This window comes from Beta vulgaris, chromosome 4, assembly GCF_026745355.1.
Source record: "Beta vulgaris subsp. vulgaris cultivar EL10 chromosome 4, EL10.2, whole genome shotgun sequence".
Taxonomy (NCBI): domain Eukaryota; kingdom Viridiplantae; phylum Streptophyta; class Magnoliopsida; order Caryophyllales; family Amaranthaceae; genus Beta; species Beta vulgaris.
In genome coordinates this window covers 49633678-49654069 of record NC_079205.1, presented here as the reverse complement: position 1 = coordinate 49654069, position 20392 = coordinate 49633678, and the positions used below count along the sequence as shown (strand labels likewise).

At 34.9% G+C, this 20392-nt stretch overlaps 1 protein-coding gene across 4 annotated transcripts; it reads left to right on the top strand.

Annotated features, from left to right (window-relative positions):
* Window positions 1-739: 739 nt before the first annotated feature.
* On the top strand, window positions 740-12596 carry LOC104891005 (uncharacterized). 4 transcript variants are annotated; one of them, XM_057394340.1, is made up of 13 exons: window positions 740-1075; window positions 1206-1310; window positions 2287-2407; window positions 5886-6020; window positions 6332-6441; window positions 6524-6701; window positions 9510-9629; window positions 9987-10031; window positions 10501-10620; window positions 10803-10847; window positions 11356-11475; window positions 11930-12074; window positions 12327-12596. In XM_057394340.1, the coding sequence occupies exons 1-13, from the start codon at window positions 1005-1007 to the stop codon at window positions 12440-12442; spliced, it is 1431 nt and encodes a 476-aa protein (XP_057250323.1). In that variant the 5' UTR covers window positions 740-1004; the 3' UTR covers window positions 12443-12596. The 4 variants fall into 4 exon arrangements, with proteins under 4 accessions (XP_057250323.1, XP_048499212.1, XP_048499211.1 ...); XM_048643254.2 differs by lacking the exon at window positions 11356-11475 and having other exon boundaries at window positions 749-1075; XM_048643255.2 differs by lacking the exons at window positions 10803-10847; window positions 11356-11475 and having other exon boundaries at window positions 743-1075.
* Window positions 12597-20392: the final 7796 nt, after the last annotated feature.

The following is a 20392-nucleotide window of genomic DNA, read 5'->3' as shown; positions in this document are numbered from 1 at the left end:
TTTTCAATAATAAATTTACCACATAAAAATCATTTATAATGTATAAAAATAATGAAATTACATTTTATGGAACTCATCTATTGTAAATTACCTTTTGATTTAGGGCCTGTTCTATTCGGCATAAAATAGCTGAACTGAACTGATCTGAACTGAACTGATCTGATCTGAATTGAACTGAACTGAACTGAATTGAACTGATGAACTGAATTGAACTGAACTGAACTGAAATGAATAGTGATATGTGAGAGTAAAAGTATTGTCAAGAGCTGAGCTGAGCTGATCCGATCTGAACTGAACTGAACTGATCTGAACTGAATTGAACTGAACTGAAAATAAGTTGGGGAGAACAGACCCTTACCATTATAATCATTAAACTTGAAAGTTACCCAAAAAGTCGTTAAAGTTATCCTAAAACTAGTTTAAGTCATGCCAAAATTTTCCGATTTTCATTAACCTTATTGAAAACCTGGTGTATGCAATACCAATTCAAAAAATAAAAAGATAAAATCTGAAAAAGTGAATAAAAAAATCGCTCTTGTGTCTCTCTCTCCAGGACTTATTAGTGGAAAAAAAATCTCTGGGATAAATTGGTTGTTACGAGTATATATTATACACGATGACACGAACATTAGATTAGATAGATTGTCATATCTCTTTTTCCGCAATTTGTTAGGAAAGATTGTATAGGATTTGTTAATATTTTTTTTTTTTTTTTTGAGGGGGATTTGTTAATATCTTTATCTTTATGTATAGGACGCTTTGTTAATATGGTTTCCTACTTTGATGTACTATATATATATATATAATTGTTATCAATAGAAAAGACAAGTAATTAAACCCTAAACACTTTTTTACACAATTCCGTTCCATAAAAAATAAAAAGTACTTCGTAAATAAAAATTGGAACTACTCCGTAAATATTTCTCACTCTTCTGGGGAATTGTGCTTCGTCAATCATTGATTCACCTGCAATTTAACTTGTTTATCTGCTGTTTCTAGGAGATATGGAAAACGCTTGTGAATTCAATTCGGGTGAAAGCATGAGCAATTTATCAAACTTAGAACCTTTTAATATGTGATTTTTCTTCTTCATATTATTACAAACATATAATTTCGATTGCGATTATTTTCGTCATGGAAGAAGTAGGAGTATAATTTTTTGGTTTTTTATTATTATGACTCAATTTAATTAAATTTATTTGCAGATTGGTGAAGCTTACAGCCCGAGCTTTGTATGGCGAAATCGGTGATAATGCACCAAATAATAGAGCTAATTCAAGAGCAGAGTATATGCTTAATGTCCTCACTAGGTACGTATATCACTGTATACATGTATTTCTGCTTCATATGATTTTTTTTTGGATTAGGAAATTAAGTCAACCTAAGGACTAACCTCTACAAGGCTACTAGCCTGTAAGAAACATCAACACGTTGGACGTTAGTTGGTAACGCATGCATAACATGCAAAGGAAAAAAAAATACCCCAGCATTATGCTGGGCTTTGGTCATGCAAAGGAAAAAAAAAACCAGCATAATGCTGGGGTAAGGACCAAACCGCTGACCTCAAGGGTCAAAGGGGAGCGTTCTACCCACTTGAGCTAACTCCTATCCGTTTCTACTTCACATGAATGATATATGCAATCAACTTCATTTGATATAAAGTATGTTTTATCTACTTCAATGTAAACAATCAACTGACAATGTGTTTAGTTGAGGAGGTATTGGATGGAGAAGTTATCCTATTCTATCCTATCTGCCACCGATTGTAATATACTGAATAAATTAGGGGTGTAATTGAGCCGAGCCGAGCCCGAGTGTGGGTCAGGCTCGGCTCGGCTCGTTACACTTTTCTCGAGTTCGAGCTTAAATTTTCATAAATTTTAGTTATACTAAAATTCGACATAAGTTTGAAAATCATAACAATATAAAAATTATTTTGAAGATATAATATATTTTAATTTAGTTTATCGATTTTTCCTAGACTTATTAAAGGTGTTTAACCAGTGATTAACATTATTATGTTGAAAAAAAAAATTAAAATATTTCGAGCATGTTCGCGAACTTTTCGAGCCGAACATAGCTGTGTCTCGGGTCGTGAAAATTTCGAGCCGAGCCCAAGTAGTTCACGAGTAGTTTTGGCTCATTTACAACCTTAGTCAAACAAACTGTATAACATGAGCTAAATTGATAATGTTGGCAAAGCAATGTACTATTGTAATTTTACTGTTATTGCATCACAAAAAATAATTTATCTCTGGTGGTTGTATTGTACGTTTGCAATTCCAGATATCAGTGGGTGAGGGAGAGAGATTTGGTCAAGGATGCAAGAGTTACTGTTGAGGTACTTCAACAGATACTGTCGTTCCTTCATAAAGAGAAGCTGGTCAAGTGTGAGCAAAAGGGCGAGGTTTGTTTTGCTTCTATTAAGCACACACTGATTGATTTGGGATACACCAGTCTTCTAGTCCATCTACCTGGTGACTTTGTGCAAGTCAGCAAGCATATCTAAATAGTTTATGTCATTCAATTATTAGTCCTTGTCAAAGAGTATCATGCATGAATGGTTGTGTTATTTATAGTGGGTAGTTGACTTTACATGGTTTATTTATACCTGCTGTCATCTAAAACGCGGGACTAATTTCTGATTGATTCATTGTCTTTTAATTGGAATTATATTTCGTTTCAGGTTTCTTTGATTTTCTTACATTGTTGTCCTTGTCAAGTTCTTCCTGCCCTATCTTCTTCTGTCTCTCTCCTTTTGCACTCTTTTGTGTTTTGGTGGAAGGGGATTGATGAGGTGAGTTAGCGCTTAGAACACTTAAAAATGTCTTGCCATCTAGTCTCTAGGTGTACAATTCTACAGAGAAACTAGGTATTTTTTTTGTCCTTTTATTTTTGTGAGAGGAAAATTATTTATTTTTATTTTATGTTTTATGAAAATTTAATGATCAAGCAATGTCCAAATCTGCCAAAGTAGAGCTACTATGCGGGAGGGACCAAAACATTCATATTCATTACAACCTCTCTTATCAAGACGAGCAACAAAATGAGGAAGGGTATTTCCTGATCTCCGAATGTGAGAGCACTCAAATAAGTAAAAGAGGATTTAGCTACATGAATATGTTCGTAAAAAATATTAATGGGAGAAAAGCCAGTTGATAGCTTTCACCACACTTGCAACATCACAGTCTAATACAATTCTGTCAAAACCAAGTCTTGTTGCTACTTGCTAGCCAAATGCCATATCTCGCCACCTCAGCCTCAGTTAAAGTTGTGACTCCGATCACCTGCTGCATGGTACCTCACATGGTCACACCTAGGCCTACCTCCACACCTTCCACGACATAAGCATCCGTATTAATTTTGAAACACCCACTAGGGGAGGGAGAGAGAGAGAGAGGGGGGGGTACCATGATGAGGGGGAGTGTTGCTTAGGGGCATCTAATCATCAACTAGCCTGGCCCTTGAGAAACTAGCTTTTTTTTTTTAAATATGTAATTCTGATTTGGTGTTTCATGTGCAGCTTTATTGTGGTTTGTTTTGTATTAACTATCCCACTTTCTGGGATGCAAGTCAAATGAATAATCCCTCAGCCTCATGCAGTATATAGTATATACTTCTATAATTTGTCGTGAATGATGAAAAACATTCCAACTCTAAAGTTTATAGAAGATGAGATTTGGGTGAACTAGTGTGGATTCTTTCAGCTGTTTCCGGAAGAATCATTTACCCTATGGGTCAGAATCCATGTGGGGGACTGGTGGACAATGGTGACGGTTGCATTGCAATGGTGGTTCTAAAGGGGCTTAATTTTAGTCCTTGTACCTGGGGTTGCTGCTGTAGGCCTGAAAGCTCACATTAGGTTGGTCAGCACTATTCCAAATGGAAAGCTGCCTTTTAGAGGTTTTACTGTTAGTATTCAATTTCTTTAGTAGTATATTAAGTCAATTGGAAGTCACAATGTAAGTAGTTCCCTACAATTCAGACTTTTCCTTTGTTGGTCAAAACTTTGTGGATTTTGAACCTGGGTATGGGTTGGGTCCAAGAGCTGGGAATGCTGCAATGGAAGGGTCATGGAGGCTTGATCAAGCTTCGCTGCCCATAGGATTATAAAGTTGCCTCCATAGTTTCCTAATAAAAGCAAATATGCATATAATAAACACTGCTTGCAAGGTAGCTCATTGGCAATGTTAGTAGGAAAACCTTGCACGTAGGTCAAAAGTATGACTCGCTGCTCAATGCAATTAGCGAATTAGCTATATTTAAACTTTCCCTCATTCTCTATTTGATTTTTTTTACCATTAGTTTATCAGATGCATTCTTTTTTGTTTTTGTTCATCTATATCTTTTCTAACCTTGTTTTGTTTTTTACACGTTTGTATCACTAAAAGCAAATTTATTTAGCACATTATTGTTATTAGATGTTACTTAATTTTCCAAAAGAAAAAAAATAGGAGAAAGCAAGATAAATTTTGTTGAAACTTAATCCTCTATTTCATGTATACTTTTAAGTTTTAATGATTGAATTTTGATAATACCATAATAGTTAATATCATTTTGATTTACTTTGCATTATTTGTGTAATTTGTGAGATATGGTAAACTGAATTGTGAAGTTGAAAAACTTTTAACAAAAAGCTATTCGAATTGAAAGATAACCAAGGTGTGTGTCTCCCAGGGAAAAAAAACGCGGTCGCGGTCGCGTTCGCGGGAACGGTCACGTTTTCGCGGGAACGGCTTGTAACGGGCAAATAGAACGTTTCGCGGCCGACGCGGCGTAAATTTTTTAAAAAAATTCACATAAATATGTTTCAACTTTATTTGCATTTTTTAGTTTATGAAGCATTATTACAACATAATATAATCAAATCTAATAGAATATCATGTTTCATCAACTATATAATTAAATCATAGAAAGAATTTGGCCAATGTTTGAAAAAAACGGATGTAACGGGGATAAAAGCGTTCTAACGCGGCGAGTTCGCGTTACGGAACGGACAACGCAGCGAGAAGTATGTGAATTTTATTATGGCGTTCCGTAACGGGATTTCGCGGAACGGCAAATCCAAAATCCGTTACAGAACGGCCGTTCTGTAACGGAACGGGAGAGTTTTAATTCCATGGTGTCTCCCCAAGCATTGCTGATGTTGCTATGCCTCTGTTTGCCTTCTGCATAAGTTCGCCTGAGGGCTTGCCATTTCGATCTAAGATGACAATGTTTTTATTATATGTATTAGTATACATTGCACTCATCCCATAAACTTTAATCTTTAATAAGAAAATCTTAACTTGATTTCGTATAACTGTAGACTAAACACTGACATGCTTACAAGATAAGTAATTTTAATTTTCTAAGTGAAGGATGAACAAAATGAAGTATTATCTGATGGGAAAAAATAATTGTACTGAGAATTTGACATGATGAGAGAAGGGAGCAGTAAATCATAAATCTGTTCCATTCTTTACTGCTTCTCATATTGCCTTTTTCTTTCCTCTTTGTTGCATCTTCTATCCACTTGTGGGCTTTCCCATTTGTATTTTCTTGCTCTTCTTTTTGGAAATTCAAGACCATTTTTAACTCTCTTTGGAGTTTAGCCATTGACTAGAATACTAATCTAATAATTGGGGCTTTTGGGCTTTGGTGAGATGGATGACAAATTGTAGGGAGAGGAGGAAAGTTTGATGGTTGATGTGCCTGTTTTCTGTTTCTCAGTTCTGCAATGTTGAATGATGTTGTGGTCGTGAGTGTGCAATTTGGATTTTTTGTTTTCTTTCTTGTTGCTTCTGATCTACTCTGCATAGAATAAGTCCTGCATACATGTAGAAAGTTTTATCTTTTCTATTATTATTTTTTAAATTGTCTGAAATGTACTTAATTACCTGCAGATAGTAAAATATGTGGCAAGATTGCATGCTGCAGGGGTTGATGCTCAGCATGACGGAAGAGGAGGAGACGAAAATAGTTTGCCGTTGTTTAACAAAGTGGTTTTTCACACATACTGGTGTCTGGACTATGGACAGGTTGCTTATTGTCGATAATTTTTATATATTGTGATGCATCAAAAAATTGTTATTGTTCTTCCCTTCAAGCAATTATGTAAGTTTGTGTTATATCCTACCCCATAGTTATTACCATGAGTAGGACTTCGCATAATTCTTTTACCATTTCCCTATATTTAATAATGAATGTAAGTTTCCGATCTTGATTTATCTGTATCAAATTTCACCGATCTTTTTTTTCAACTAAATAAATTTAGTGATTGGTAATTAGCTGATGTGTTTGAACAGATGAGAGGGGTTTTTCTAAGGGATCAAAACCATAAATTTTGCAGATTTACAGTGTTGCAAGGTACAAAATTAATTGCCTGAAGATAAAATCAAATTACGAATTGTATATCAATAGAAGAATGCAGAAGCATTTATGCCCAAACTGTAAAGAAAGGTAGTTTTTACCTTTTTTTCTTAGTAGCTTTAATGTATTTACGCATTCTTGGAAATTTAAGATCTTGTTGTTCTATGTCCAGATATACTATGAATGCAGAATGGCTTTTTTCCGATGATGGTGAAACTGTTGTTTCGGATAAGTGTCATGGGCAACTTGTGGTGGAAAGTGACAAGTTAGTTACTCAGGAAGTAGGAGGAAATGTTGATGATAATGTTAACTGCTGTGAAAAGCTTAGTGAAGTGCTGCAAGAAATGGAGGTTTGTGATATTATGCAACTCTTAAACTTTTACAGTAGCATCCAACGCATGTTGATGTTTTATTCATATTTTATTCTTCAGATTCTTATGTGTGAATACCATTGTTTTCCTGTTTTGATTTTTTTTACCAATATTTAACTGATCAAATACCCAGAAAAAATTCAGTTTATCAATTCTATTCTAATGAAACAATAATTTCTTTTTATAAGGTGCCCTCCTATAATTTTTAACAGCTAGTCAGCTACATGGTAATGTTTGTCTTATGTAAGGAAGTTGTAGTGACATTCTTAGAAGAGACTGAATGAAATAAACTAAAAGATGAAATAGAAGTATGAAATTGTTCATGCGAAATTCCTAAACATGAGAAATCCCCAAATCGTTTTCCTCCCATTTTCTCTTTCTACTCTGCAAATTCAGCTAAATCCCTATTTTGTGGTAAGCTTATGTCTCTCTCTAATTTATTTTCTAATTTCACGGTGTTAATTTGTCTTAAACTGATTTAATTCGAAGCTTTTTTTGCTTTGTGCTTGACTGCTTGTTGTATATAGTAATAATTCAATTATTCGAAGATAATTTTTGCTAAGCTGATTTAACACTAATTTTTGCTCTCTGATTCAATTTGAAGCTAATTTTCGCTCTATGCTTGACTATTTGTTTGTAATTTCACGCTGAATTCCTCCAAACTCCCAGCTTGCGTTGAACTTTAGGACAGAAAATATGCTTCTCTCGATTTTGCCATTGAAATTATATGATATGAATTTTGCAAAATTATGAAATTAAAGCCATGTGATGTGTGCTATAGTGCTACTGACTGTATCACAGATTTACAGTAGTACTGTAGATTATTAGTTTCAATGTTTCATTGCTCTAGTTCATTTTTGTTTTTATTTTCCTTGTATTCTGTTTTTTATTTTGTTTTCTTTTTTCGTTTCTCTATTTCAATCAGTGTTATTCTTCATTGTTCTAATTATTTTTCATTTTTTAATTTTCTATGTGGTTAGAAGTTAGATCATGTCAATTTTCTGTGTAATTGATTAACATATTTGTATTCTAATTTGCTATAACTTTTATTAAGATGTCTTTGTATTGTTGGTTTGTATTATTAACATTTTCAATATATTTTTTTTTCTGACATTGGTTGTAGTTTGAATCTTTTATTATGCAATATCAACTATTATCATAAATGATAATTTTTAGCATCATTTTACTCCATGTATGAGGAATGTACAAGCAGATTAGCTAAAATTGACTTAATTTTTCAAATTTCATAGGATCTTACGATTCTACGATTCGATCCTGCGATTCGATCCTGCTAGCTCCTCACGATCCAAAGTAGGATCGCGATCCTGACAACATTGATGAAATGTTGATCATACGCAACTGATGCGTAAAATATACCCAAGAAGCCTAGTATGAAAAGGAACCAAACAAGTTAGGAAATCATATCATCTCCCAACACTATCAAGCTTAGAAAAGTTCCATAAAAAAAAAACAACTAACTAATCTATGCTACTTGAAAGCTATAAAGGCCCATAAGATGTAATAAACTAATTATAAAGTGTATGTAATAGAATATACCACTTTTAAGGATCAATCGGGAAACCTTGGGACATTACCCCAAGAAAGCAACAAACTCAGATGATTTAGGACTTGATTTTAGTATTTAACATCAACTGCATAAAAATATTTAGCATGTCTGTACTCTGTAGCAAAATAAGGTTCTAAATTTAGATGGAGTGGGGATGAGGATCAGCTTAAACCCCATAAAGTAGTAGGCATTGAATTATGAGATAATCGATAAAGGTGAGCTTGGATAGATCTTTCTTGATAAAGTGCACTGGTTTGAACCGCCTACTTTGGCTAAGTGAAATTGACTGAAAAAAACAAAAAATTAAAGTAAAAAAAGTGAGAATGACATGGTTGCCATGTTTTTTGTATTTTTTTTTCAAATTCATTTGGCTCTTAAAAACATGCCAAATCACTTGATTTAAGGCATTTATATCACCTAGTAGTGCTGAAATGGGCTGTAAATTTATTCCATAATCACACATATGTTCTGTTCAGAATTATTAGGGTGATGTCAATAGCTATATACTGGCTTGCATTTCATTAAAAAAACTTAGTTCAACATAATGTGCTTTATTTCTTTAATTTTTAAAAGTTTTTTCCTTTCGATACGTGTTGACTTGCTGTCGAAGCTAGCTACAATTTTCAGATTGAGTGCTTGAAAAACTCCTTGATACTATTGTATTCATTTTATTACATTCATTAAGTCATGAAGAGCATCAGGAATAGTCTGGATTACATCTTGCTCAATACAATTAAGAGCATGACTAGCTGTATGAATTGCCTTTTTTGTTTAGTTCATTATTGTGAAATTTGGAATATTAAGGTTTTTTGTGATTGTTAGGTTTATATTATCCTAATTTTTGGGTCTGTCACCCGTGGATTACACAAACTTTTGTTTCATCAAGTTGAGCTCTTGAATCTACTAGTGTTACATAATCCACTGTCTAATCTGCTTTTAGAATTCAACATTCACCAAAATTGGGCAAATGATAGCTTAAAACTGACCACAATCTGGTCATTTTTGTTTGCAATTCATGGGGAGTTGAGAGCGAAATATGTAACACTGGAATATACATCTGTGGTACTGTTATCGTTTTGTTTATTCTGGTGACTTGTATTTGCACTTAGTTCATAATGTGGATACAATATGCACTTTTAGCATTATGAGCAGTTTTGTAGGTTCAACTTTCATTGTCTCTATGCTTTTTTTGGTGGATAATAGATGGTAATAAAATGCAGGAGCAGCTCATGCCATTGGTCAAACAACTTCATAGAGTTCAAGAAATGGCAGTTCCTGATTTCGGAACTCTGGCAGCCAGGGAAGTTGAAACAAAAACAATTATTATTGACGAAGCAAAGGTGAGCTACTGTGCTTTTGGAACTGGCACCTGTGTTTCAGGAATTCATCATGCTCAATGTGCAATTAAGAGCATGACTAGCTGATTCGTGGCCAATTTTTTTAGTTTATTATTGTGGAATTTAAAATATCTTAATTTGCCATTGATATCTTTTCAGGCACAAACATTTAATCATCATATTGAGTTCTTGAATATAGTCACTATACAATTGTGGTACTGTTATGGTTTTGTTAAATCTGGATGACTCCAATTGTATTTGCACTGAGTTCATCATATCTTTGCATTATAAGCAGTTTTGTGAATCAACTTTCATTGTCTCTATGCTATTTTGGGAATAATAGATGGTAATAAATTGCAGATTCCGCTCCTGCTCTTATTCAAACAAATGCAGAACCGAGCAGAGGTGAGCTAATGTTTTTTTGAAGCTCGCATTGTGTGTGTGCGCTTGTGCACTTGTGGTACTTGTATCATGGCTTTTTTGCAAGATCTAAATAGTTGACATCTTGAAATTGTGTTATTTATATCAGCAAACATACTGGTGCACGCATGCACAGCACACACAATTTTTTTTCTAGAGAGGCACTGATGTAATGCATGTCATCTTGTTGGTTAAACTTGTTTAGTTTACCTTATGTCTATTAAATTGGTATGATTTGATGTGCACAATATAATTTGATTCGATTGATCTAAATTTTATATATTTATGTGTGCGTGTGTGATCTTATCAGATACGATCTAATCTGACAAATGAAATAACAATATAATTATTGTTATTATGAAGTATTATACTTGTATATAACATAGCCTTAATAGAAAGCAGTTATTTTATTATCTGTTTTGAAGTAGCATTAAACCTAATGTCGTGTTGCTAGATTGATGCTATAAACCGTCGTGTAGAAGAATTGAAGCTTGTCAAGCAAGTCAACTCATCAAATAAGAAGTCTAAGATGGATATTACTTCAGACCCCTCTGGTAACAAGAAAATCAGCCAGGTTTGTCTTGTGAGAGTCTAATAGGAATTGATATCTGTGTGTTTTGATTCCAGTTGTGTTTGCACTGAGTTCATAATGTGGAGACCGAGACACTATGCACTCTTTGCATTATGAGCAGTTTTGCGAATCAACTTTCATTGTCTTTATGCTCTTTTAGGATAATAGATGGTAATAAATTGCAGGTTCCGCTCATGCCCTTAGTCAAACAAATGCAGGACCGAGCACAGGTGAGCTACTGTGTTTTTGGAGCTAGCATTGTGTGTGTGTGCTTGTGCATTTGTGGTACTAGTTTCATGGATATTTTGCAGGTTCAAACTAGTTTTATTAGAAGGGTCTACTTGTGTTTGATGTCTCTACCTGTAGCAGACATCTTGAACTTGTGTTATCGTTATTAGTTCACTTGTGCGCGCATGCACAGCACACACATTTTTTTCTTCTAGAGGCACTGATGTAATGCATGTCATCTTGTTGGTTAGTCTAGTTTAGTTTACCTTATGTCTATTCAACTGATGTGATTTGATGTGCAAAATATAATTTGATTTGGTTGATCTAAACCTTTTTTTGATGTGTGCGCGTGTGATCTTTTCAGATACGACCTGTTCTGGCAAATGAAATAACAATATAATTATTGTTATTATAAAGTATCATTTATGAAATAGCCTTATTAGACAGCATGTTGTTTTATTATCAGTTTTTTATTATCATTTATAAATTAATCAAATGTTGTGTTGTTAGATTGATGCTGTAAACTGTTGTCTAGAAAGATTAAAGCGTGCCAAACAATATGTCAACTCATCAAATAAGTCTAAGATGGACGTGACTTCAGACCCCTCTGGTAACAAAATAAGAAGCCAGGTTTGTCTTGTTAGAGTTCAATTTGATCAGAATGATGAAGAGGAAATGATGTCTGAATGTGTGTTATCAGTTGCAACCTGATATGAAGACTGACAGCAAGATACATTTGTTATTACAGAGTATCACCTATAAAATAGCCTTAATATTAAAGCATGTTTCATTTTTTATTCATGAAATTGCCTTAAACCCAATGTCTGATTTGTTAGATTGATGTTGCAACCAGTCATCATGTAGAAAATTTGAAGAGGCTCAAACAATGTATCGACTTATCAAAAAACACTAAGACGAAAGTTACTTTAGAGTTCTCTGATAACGAAAGCATCAGCCAGATTTAACTTTTTTGAGTTCATTTTGATCCGAGTGATGAGAGTTATGGGCAATTTGTTACTTTTGGCTTTGATGGATAACTTTGTAGGATAATCATTTACGTTTGCTTTATTATGCTCCTCACTAGGAAGTACAACAGGGACAAGACACCAAGAAGCAGCAAGATCCATCCAATGTATATAATTTGGAACAATCCACAGTGTCAGATCCTCAACTTGGCATGAAAAGAAACAACGGTGTTGATGAGAACATTAAGGAAGTAACTACACCAGGTAGATGTCTATCCTTGTTTTAATGGAATTTATGTCGTCGTTCAAAGTTAGGCTATATGAATTGCACTGTGTTTTTTCATGTGATTTGGCTATACACTGTATGGGTATAACTTACTACAAGTCCTTGCCTCATCTGCTAGCAATACAATATCTTGCATCTGTATATGTGCAGTTGAGTTTCAAACACTTCTCAAGTGGGTGTGGTGTGGATATCACATTTGTTCAGTATCACTAATATTATTTGATTTGCAGGGACTGAGGAATATTATAAGTTGGATTTGCACATTGAAACTAGAGAGGATGATGATGACGATGACGATGACGATTGGGAACTCGTGGATTTGCACATTGATACTGCAGTTTTGTGAGACATTGTGATCCTAGGGCTTGATTACATTCAATTCAACCCTTTTGGCGTTATGAAATTCTGTGAATGATTTGTAAACGCTTGAGAATGGTAGCTTGGAGCTGAATAAACCAAATTTAAGTCTAATCATTAATAAGAACTTTGTTTTTATTAAATTATAATTTTTAGTTTTTTTTTCTTTTCCAATTTCCCTTCAAATTCAAAACTATTTTCCCCAAACTGTGATATCCTTATAGATTTTTTTTGGTAATAAATACCAAGGTTTACTTAATCTGCAAACTTTTTTTATTTTACGTAAATACTATGGTTTTTACAAAACTTTCGAAACAGGTACCACTTTTCCACTTCACTTTTACGCAATGGTGGAGTTAACAGTGGGACCCACTTCAATTGTTCTCTCTCCTCTAATCACTATTATCTCACCTTTGACCACGTATAGCCGGCTTGCCACCTATTGCAGCCAACATCACCATCTCAAAATCACCACCACCACCATCGCACAACCACCATTAGGAATGGCAAAGGGTCGGACTTGGAGTGGATTATGCACAACCCAATTCCGACCCTGCAAAGGGAGGATTATAAATCCGGATTTGAGAATCCGAGCCCATTCTGACCCTGCAAAAAGGCGTATTATAAATCCGGCTTCGAGAATCTGATTTTAAATTTCGAACATCCGATCCGATCTGACTTTGGATTTTTCTTCCCTTTTTCAATCAAAATTAGGGATTTTTCCCTTTTAATTTTTCCACAAATATATTAATATAATATAAATAATCTACCACAAATGATATTTAGTAACGTTAAGCCTATAATTTAAATCGTACTAAGTAAACAAAACTAGATACATAATTGAAATTATTTATCAATAAAATCATAAGTCGAATTCAGATTGAATTGTCGGATTTTTTGTGAATCCGACTCCGACCCTTCTTTGACTTGGAGTTACATTTTTTAATCGAAGTCAGATTCAGTTTAATTTTTTCTCGTATTCGAATTGAATTTTTTCCCTCGAATCGAATTGGACCAGGAGCGGATTCGGGTTGGATTGTCGTCCTTAGCCACCACCATCACCGAATCCACCAAACCACCATCGCCAACATCCAACATGAAATCCACCGGCAGAACGACCACCAAACCATAAACAAAACCACCCAAATTGAAACCCAAAATCCACCCCAAATTCAATCCAAAATCAACCCCAAATCAATCGAATTTCAAGCCAAACTCCACCCCAAAATTAAACCCAAATTCACCCATATTCAACCAAAAATTAACCCCAAATTCGAGGGTTAGTGTTTGATTGTTTGGGATTTTTCTTTTGGATATGATTAGTGTTGTTCGAATTTTGAGGTTTTTTCATCTCCTCATGATTTTTGTTCGGTTTTCAGGTAATCTATTTGTTCTTTGGGTTGTGCCAGATTTTTTTTCTTAAACTGTAGCTTGATTTTTTGTAATTCGTGTTGTGGTGGTGTTAGTGTTGGTGTGATGGGGGGGGTGTTTGCATGGTGGCGATTATAGTTGGCGGTGGTGAGGAGGTGGTTTGTTTTGTAACACCCCCGCCAACTCGAACCCTTTTTCAATTGACAAAGCTCAAGTTTGGGGGAGAAAATAAATCCATGAGGGTTCGACTCGACGGGTGGCGTTAACGCCGCACTTATCTCCTTAGAAAATAAATGCAAGGCTAAGTTAAAACATACCAACTCAAATTCATTAATCATTACAACTAAGTAAATTGTTCGTTAAACATTACTAATTAATTAAGTGTCTCAGAGTTCCAGCGGAAGCTAATCATAGGCTAAGTGGATGACAACTCTAGTTGATCTCCCTCTTGTTCCCCCGATCGATCACCCATCTGCACAAATACATTGAAAAGAGACAAGAGAGACAAGCTCTCAAAAATCAGAAAACTGAGTAATTCCAACTCCATCCCGTAAATTACTTAAGTTGAAAATACTTTGTAAAATAGTAGATTTAATAGTTCTGGAAGTCATAGCACATATACATATATATACACCGAATAATCACATCATTAATTCAATTAATCCAGTTATTCAAGGAGAGGAAAGAGAACGCCAGTAAGCTGGGGTATCCCATGTAATCACTTACTTCAACATTGTAGGACGGGGCAAACCCCTGTAACCACCTACTTGTAGGCCGGGGCAAACCCCTGTAACCACTTACGGAGAATCATAATGGCCATAATAACAGAGTCCCTAGTGTGCACACCGCTTCTACTTGGATCACAACAAGATAGAAGGAAGACAATAACAAAATAATCAGCATAGTAACCAAAGAACTTGTAGGGGGCGTTGAACCACTCATACAGGGTAACCTGTTCTCCATTTCCCTCCGATAGTTCACTTTACGTGATTAACATCTTTTAATCAAATCATCACATATACCACGTACACATTTACGTCATCTTATTCAATCCAGTGTGAACATATTCAATCCATCATAATCTCAATCCATTCATAGCGGTTTCAATTACTCATTTCATAAAGACAACCGTCACTTGAGTTCATTTATCACTTCTGATTCATAATCATTTCTTTATCACAAGTTCTTTAGTAATTTCAACTTTCATAAAGTCTCAATAATAATAATAATAATAATAATAATAATAATAATAATAATAATAATAATAATAATAATAATAATAATATAATAAGAATAAAATAATTAATAATAATAATAATAATAATAATAATAATAATAATAATAATAATAATAATAATAATGATGATGATGATGATGATGATGATGATGATGATGATGATGATGATGATGATGATAATCATAACGTTATAAAATGACATTAACCGATTTTAACAACGTTATAATAAACATCGTTGTTGTCATATCTTACATCGTCCATAGTCATGTTCATAATCCAATCCATAGTCGTTATCATTTTGTCATTCGTATTTATAATCCGCATTAAGTCGATAATCCATAATTATACTCCATACTTATAAATTCTTATAAGCACATAATAACCACGTAATCTATTCGTTTTACACTAACGGGATCTACGTTTAGATGGACATCGGAGATGACCTCGTGACGCGTGCCCAAAAGTTAAGTTCACCAAACGGATTAGCACTCTTGATATTCCTCATCTACGAAATCGGAGTCTACAATAGATGTTAACGAGATCTAAGTTAGTTCCTAAATTACCCCTTTTTATATACGTATATATAATAAGCGACTTAAATAATCCAAATAACTTTAAAGAAGTTTTTAATGATCTTTAAGAGAGTTTATAAATCAAAGTAAATTATTTATGAAATCATTTTTAGTAATGAAAGATTACTTCAACTTATTTTTATTAACTTTAAACAATTATTTTAAACATAGAAAACTAACTTTATTTTACTTCTTATTTTATTTTAGAAAATTAGGAAACATTATCAAGTTATAAAAGATTAAGTGAACTAAAACATACTAACTTAATTCAGTAAGCTTGTTTAGGAAAGTGATGGGTTTTAGTTTCAAATATAAAGGTAAACAAAGTAATAATAAAACTAATTAAAACTTGGATAAACTAAAAAGGAAAAGAGAAGGGGGAAGTTTTAAAACAAAATATCAGTTTCTCAAACTTGAGAAACAAAACAGAGGAAAATGAAAGGAGGGGGCGGCAGAGGGGCGAAATAGTGGAGAAGTAGGAAAGGTGGCGCTAGTGGTTGCGTTTGTCGCGGTGGTTGGTCGAGATTCAGGTGGCTCAACTGGTGGTTTTTTTTTCGAGTGGTGGTGCGGTGGTAATTGAGTGCGGGCTGCAGCCAAGGAGCAGCATATAGGCGTCGCTAGGGATGGGCATGGGTCCAGGACCCTACCCGGACCCTGTTGGACCCGACTCTAATTTAAGGGTCTGGGTCCAACTTTTTCAGACCCTAAGGGTCCGGGTCCGGGTCTGGGTCCAAGTAAATTTTTTAGGGTCCGGGTCCGGTCTTAAAGTTTTGGTCCCAGACCCTGCCCAGACCCGACCCTTAGACTCTAAACTTATCTAATATATACATTTTAACTTTTTTTTGAAAAAACAAACTGATTTTCTAAAAGACTAAAACCTAAACTAAAACACCAAAACACCCATTCTAAACTCTTATGTAAGTTGTGTTTATTTCGTTTTTTTTTCAGTGTAAGTTTGTGTTTTTGTTTCGTTTTTTTTAGTTTATATGTTTGTGAATTGTGTTTGTTTCGTTTTTTTTTCAGTTTATAAGTTTGTGTTTGTGTTTGTTTCGTTTTTTTTCAATTTATATGTTTGTGTTTGTTTCATGCGATTTTTTGTGTTTGTTTCATGCGAATTTAAGATGATTATTGATATTAATAAAGCTGAAAATTTAGCAAAATAAAAAATTTAGGCCTGGACCCTCCAGACCCTCCAGACCCTAAGGGTCCGGGTCAGGGTCCAATTTTTTTCAGACCCTTAGGGTCCGGGTCTGCAAAAAAATTAGGGTCTGGGTCTAGGGTCCAGCTGGACCCGACCCAGACCCTACCCTTGCCCATCCCTAGGCGTCGCGAAGCAGGGAGGTGAGGGTGACGTGAAGGGAGGGTGTTTGGCTGGCGGTTCTGGTTGCGGTGCTGCGGTGGTCGTGGTGGTTCGATGGTGGGTTTCCGGCGGTTCAATTGTGGCAGGGGATTGGTTAATACACAAGTTCAATACTTATGATTTCGGGGCAATGACCATAGATTTTCATGTCTTGTCTTGACTACCATGACTCCATGTTCATGCTCCGCCCCAAAGAACTGGCGTAACCCACAACATAGTTGCCGTGAGAATGGACTTTTTCCATCTTTTCGGGATTCCTTTAGGTTAGAGCCATGAACAAGGTCAACAAGCACCACTCTTCACATCAAAGCGTTTCTCTACAATTCATTGCATAGCCCTTTAGACAGAACCATGGGTCATCCCAACTTGCGTTGGTTCAGATGGGCCCAAATCTGGCTAGCGTTAAACTCGCGAGCTTGCGGCTCGGTGGCAATGAAAACAAGAATAACCAAGCCAACCTCCGTAAACGCAAATACAACAATCCTTACGTTGCAATTCAAATATCAAAAACAAGGAAACAATCCAACGTTTTTAACAACAAACGAAACACACCAAAGCAAACCAACAACAATTTACACAATCTAATATAAAAAGGGGGGGTTCACCAAGCACTCCAACTGCCCGCCAACTTACGGTTGGAATGGACCGAACTGAACCTTCAATTGGGACGTAGAAGTGTATCTTTGTCCTCATCGCTATACTTACCCCCATAATAGTTTGCGAAGGAATCCGACTTCATCCAAGGATCTCCACTTTCCGATTCGTTATCAAAGTTGACGACCACCTCTCTTCGGCTCTATTGGCGCAATTGTTTCCTTACTTGCTGCAACATTCTGCAATTCCGAGACTTCATCCAATGCCTTCAATTCGTCCCCAACAAGCCATCCCCCTAGACAGCGCATACCCGACTTCTTCTTCTCTAGGAGCCCAACTATCGGAGATGTGGGACGAGGTGTTGGCAATGGGGTTCCAACAAGATCCCCTAGGTTCTCAATCCTTGAACACCATCCGTTTAGGAGACCCGACAATTTGTCATCAATTTCGAATGTACGACCATTAGCGACATCATCTTTCTGATCGTTCCATAGGCTTTCCTGGTTGTTATACACCAAGGTTTTTAGTCGATTCAGTGTTTCTAGCGGCTGGTCGGAGTCAAAGATTGATCCGGCCAAGTCGTTCAAGTACTCCATCCTTTTGGAACATTCTACATTCCTTGTTGAGGATAGAGTCAAGTTATGCCCCGTCAATAGAGGGATAATTCGGGACTGATGAAGGAGAGTCGACATACACAACACCTTTTTTGTGCCTTCTCGGGGTTCTCATGTTGAAAATGTCTTAGATTTTTCCGGCAGGTCGGACCGAATTGTCACAGGATTTTTTTCGAAATATCTATCTTCCGCACTAAGAGGTTCCTGTGATGGTACCCAAACTCCGTCTAAACCAGCTCTTGACACTCACGTACTTTGTATATTAGAATTACGTAAATAAGAACACACGTAATGTTACACGAGACTACAATAGAGAAGAAGGGCTTTTATTTCTTGAGAGCAATTTCAATACTTTCTGTTATACAATTAGTTGTATTTCTGTTAGAGTTAGTTATAACTAACTTTCTTCCTCCCTCTCTCTTTTCTTCTTAACAGTCTTGTATACATACATTACCTAGAGGAGAGTTTTGTAAGTTTTTCATTCTGATAAATTCTATTCTCAATCAATGAGATTTCCTATCTAAATCAGAATATTGTTCATATTCTTCTTATGGTATCAGAGCTCCTGTATTATCGATCTGGAATTTTCAGAAATCTTCATTCTCATATTATTTCTTCTTCTTAGTTTTCATAAACTTCTTCTTTAAGTTTCTTGATCATTTGATCTTCTTATTTTCTTCAAATTCAAATTGAATCAGTTTCTTGAAGCTTTTAGCATCTGAATATGGCAGAAGATGATTCAAATTCTGAAAATAATTCTGTTGGACAGAATTCTAGTTCACAGAACAATGCGATCAATTATAATGATCCATATTTCATCTCTAATGGAGATCATCCAAAGCAGCAGTTATGAACTCATCTTTTTAATGGAGAAAATTTTGTTAATTGGAGTCGAGGTGTTCGTTTGGCTTTAGGAGCCAAAAATAAGCTTGGATTCATAGATGGAAGCTTGAGCAAACCTGCTGCTACATCAGATGATTGCCAGAAGTGGATTAGAAATGATTACTTAGTCACTTCTTGGATTAATCATTCAATGAAATCCACATATTCTGAGAGTTTTATCTTCACTAATTCTGCTAGACATCTTTGGGAAGAAATTAATGAAAGATATGGTCAGTCAAATGCTCCTCTCTTGTATGATTTGTAGGGGTGTAAGTTATTTGGTTAAAAACCGAAAACCAAACCAAACCAAACCGAATTAGTAATTTGGTTTGGTTTTTGTTGAAATTCGGTTTGGTTTGGATTTTAAAATATATTTTTTTCGGTTTGGATCGGTTTTAGCTTTATAAAACCGAAAAAAACCGAAAAAACCGAAAATAGAGATAGGAACACTGAAACTGCCAAATTGCTTGAAATAATAAAACTCAAACCCAAAGCCCAGCCCACTTATCTTTTGAAGTCCTACCCAAACCTAACCCTAAGAGTCACTCTCCTTTCCTCTCCAGTCTCCACTCTCCTCTCTCCACGCCGTTTCTCTCTCCTCTTTTGACTATTTCTCTCTTTCCTTTCGCCGGTCGAAAATGTTGCTCTTCTTTTGACTATTTTTCTCTCTCCTCTCGCCGGTTGAAGAAGGTCGCCACTCGCCTGAGATCTTAGATCAAGTAATTAATCTTTGTGTATTTTTTTTGTTTATTCTTTTTAATATTAGTTACAAAAATATTGTCATTGATCTATGTAATTTTTTTTTTTTTTTTTTAAATATTAGTTACGAAAATATGAAAATATTGTCATTGATCTCTGTTATTTTTTTTGTGTTTATTTTTTTTTAATATTAGTTACGAAAATACTAAATTATTGTCACTTAACATACGAATTGAACTCTGTTATTTTTTTTGTGTTTATTTTTTTTTAATATTAAGTACGAAAATACAGAAATATTGTCACTTAAAATACGAATTTGATCTTTTTTTTTGTGTTTATTTTTTTAGTATTAGTTACGATATTACGAAAATATTGTCCCTTAAATTAGTTGTGTAAATGTCAGTATATGCTTTGAACTCTTTGAATCTTTCATGTGGTGATTATTGAAAGATGTGTATATGATAATTTTGTTTATACCAAATTAATGTCATTCAGAATACGAAATTAGTCTGTTATAAAAATGTTATTTTTGTCTCTGTTCAATTCGGTTTGGTTTTATCTTGGTTTGGTTTAATTTCATTTCGGTTTGGTTTGGATTTTGGGATATGAA

Excerpts from the sequence above, each read along its gene's own strand:
- LOC104891005 (XM_057394340.1), top strand. The coding sequence starts at position 1,005 with ATGGAAAACGCTTGTGAATTCAATTCGGGTGAAAGCATGAGCAATTTA. Across the intron at positions 10,621-10,802 it reads GTAACAAGAAAATCAGCCAG|GTTCCGCTCATGCCCTTAGT; the intron begins GTTTGTCTTGTG and ends AATAAATTGCAG. Across the intron at positions 11,476-11,929 it reads GTAACAAAATAAGAAGCCAG|GAAGTACAACAGGGACAAGA; the intron begins GTTTGTCTTGTT and ends GCTCCTCACTAG.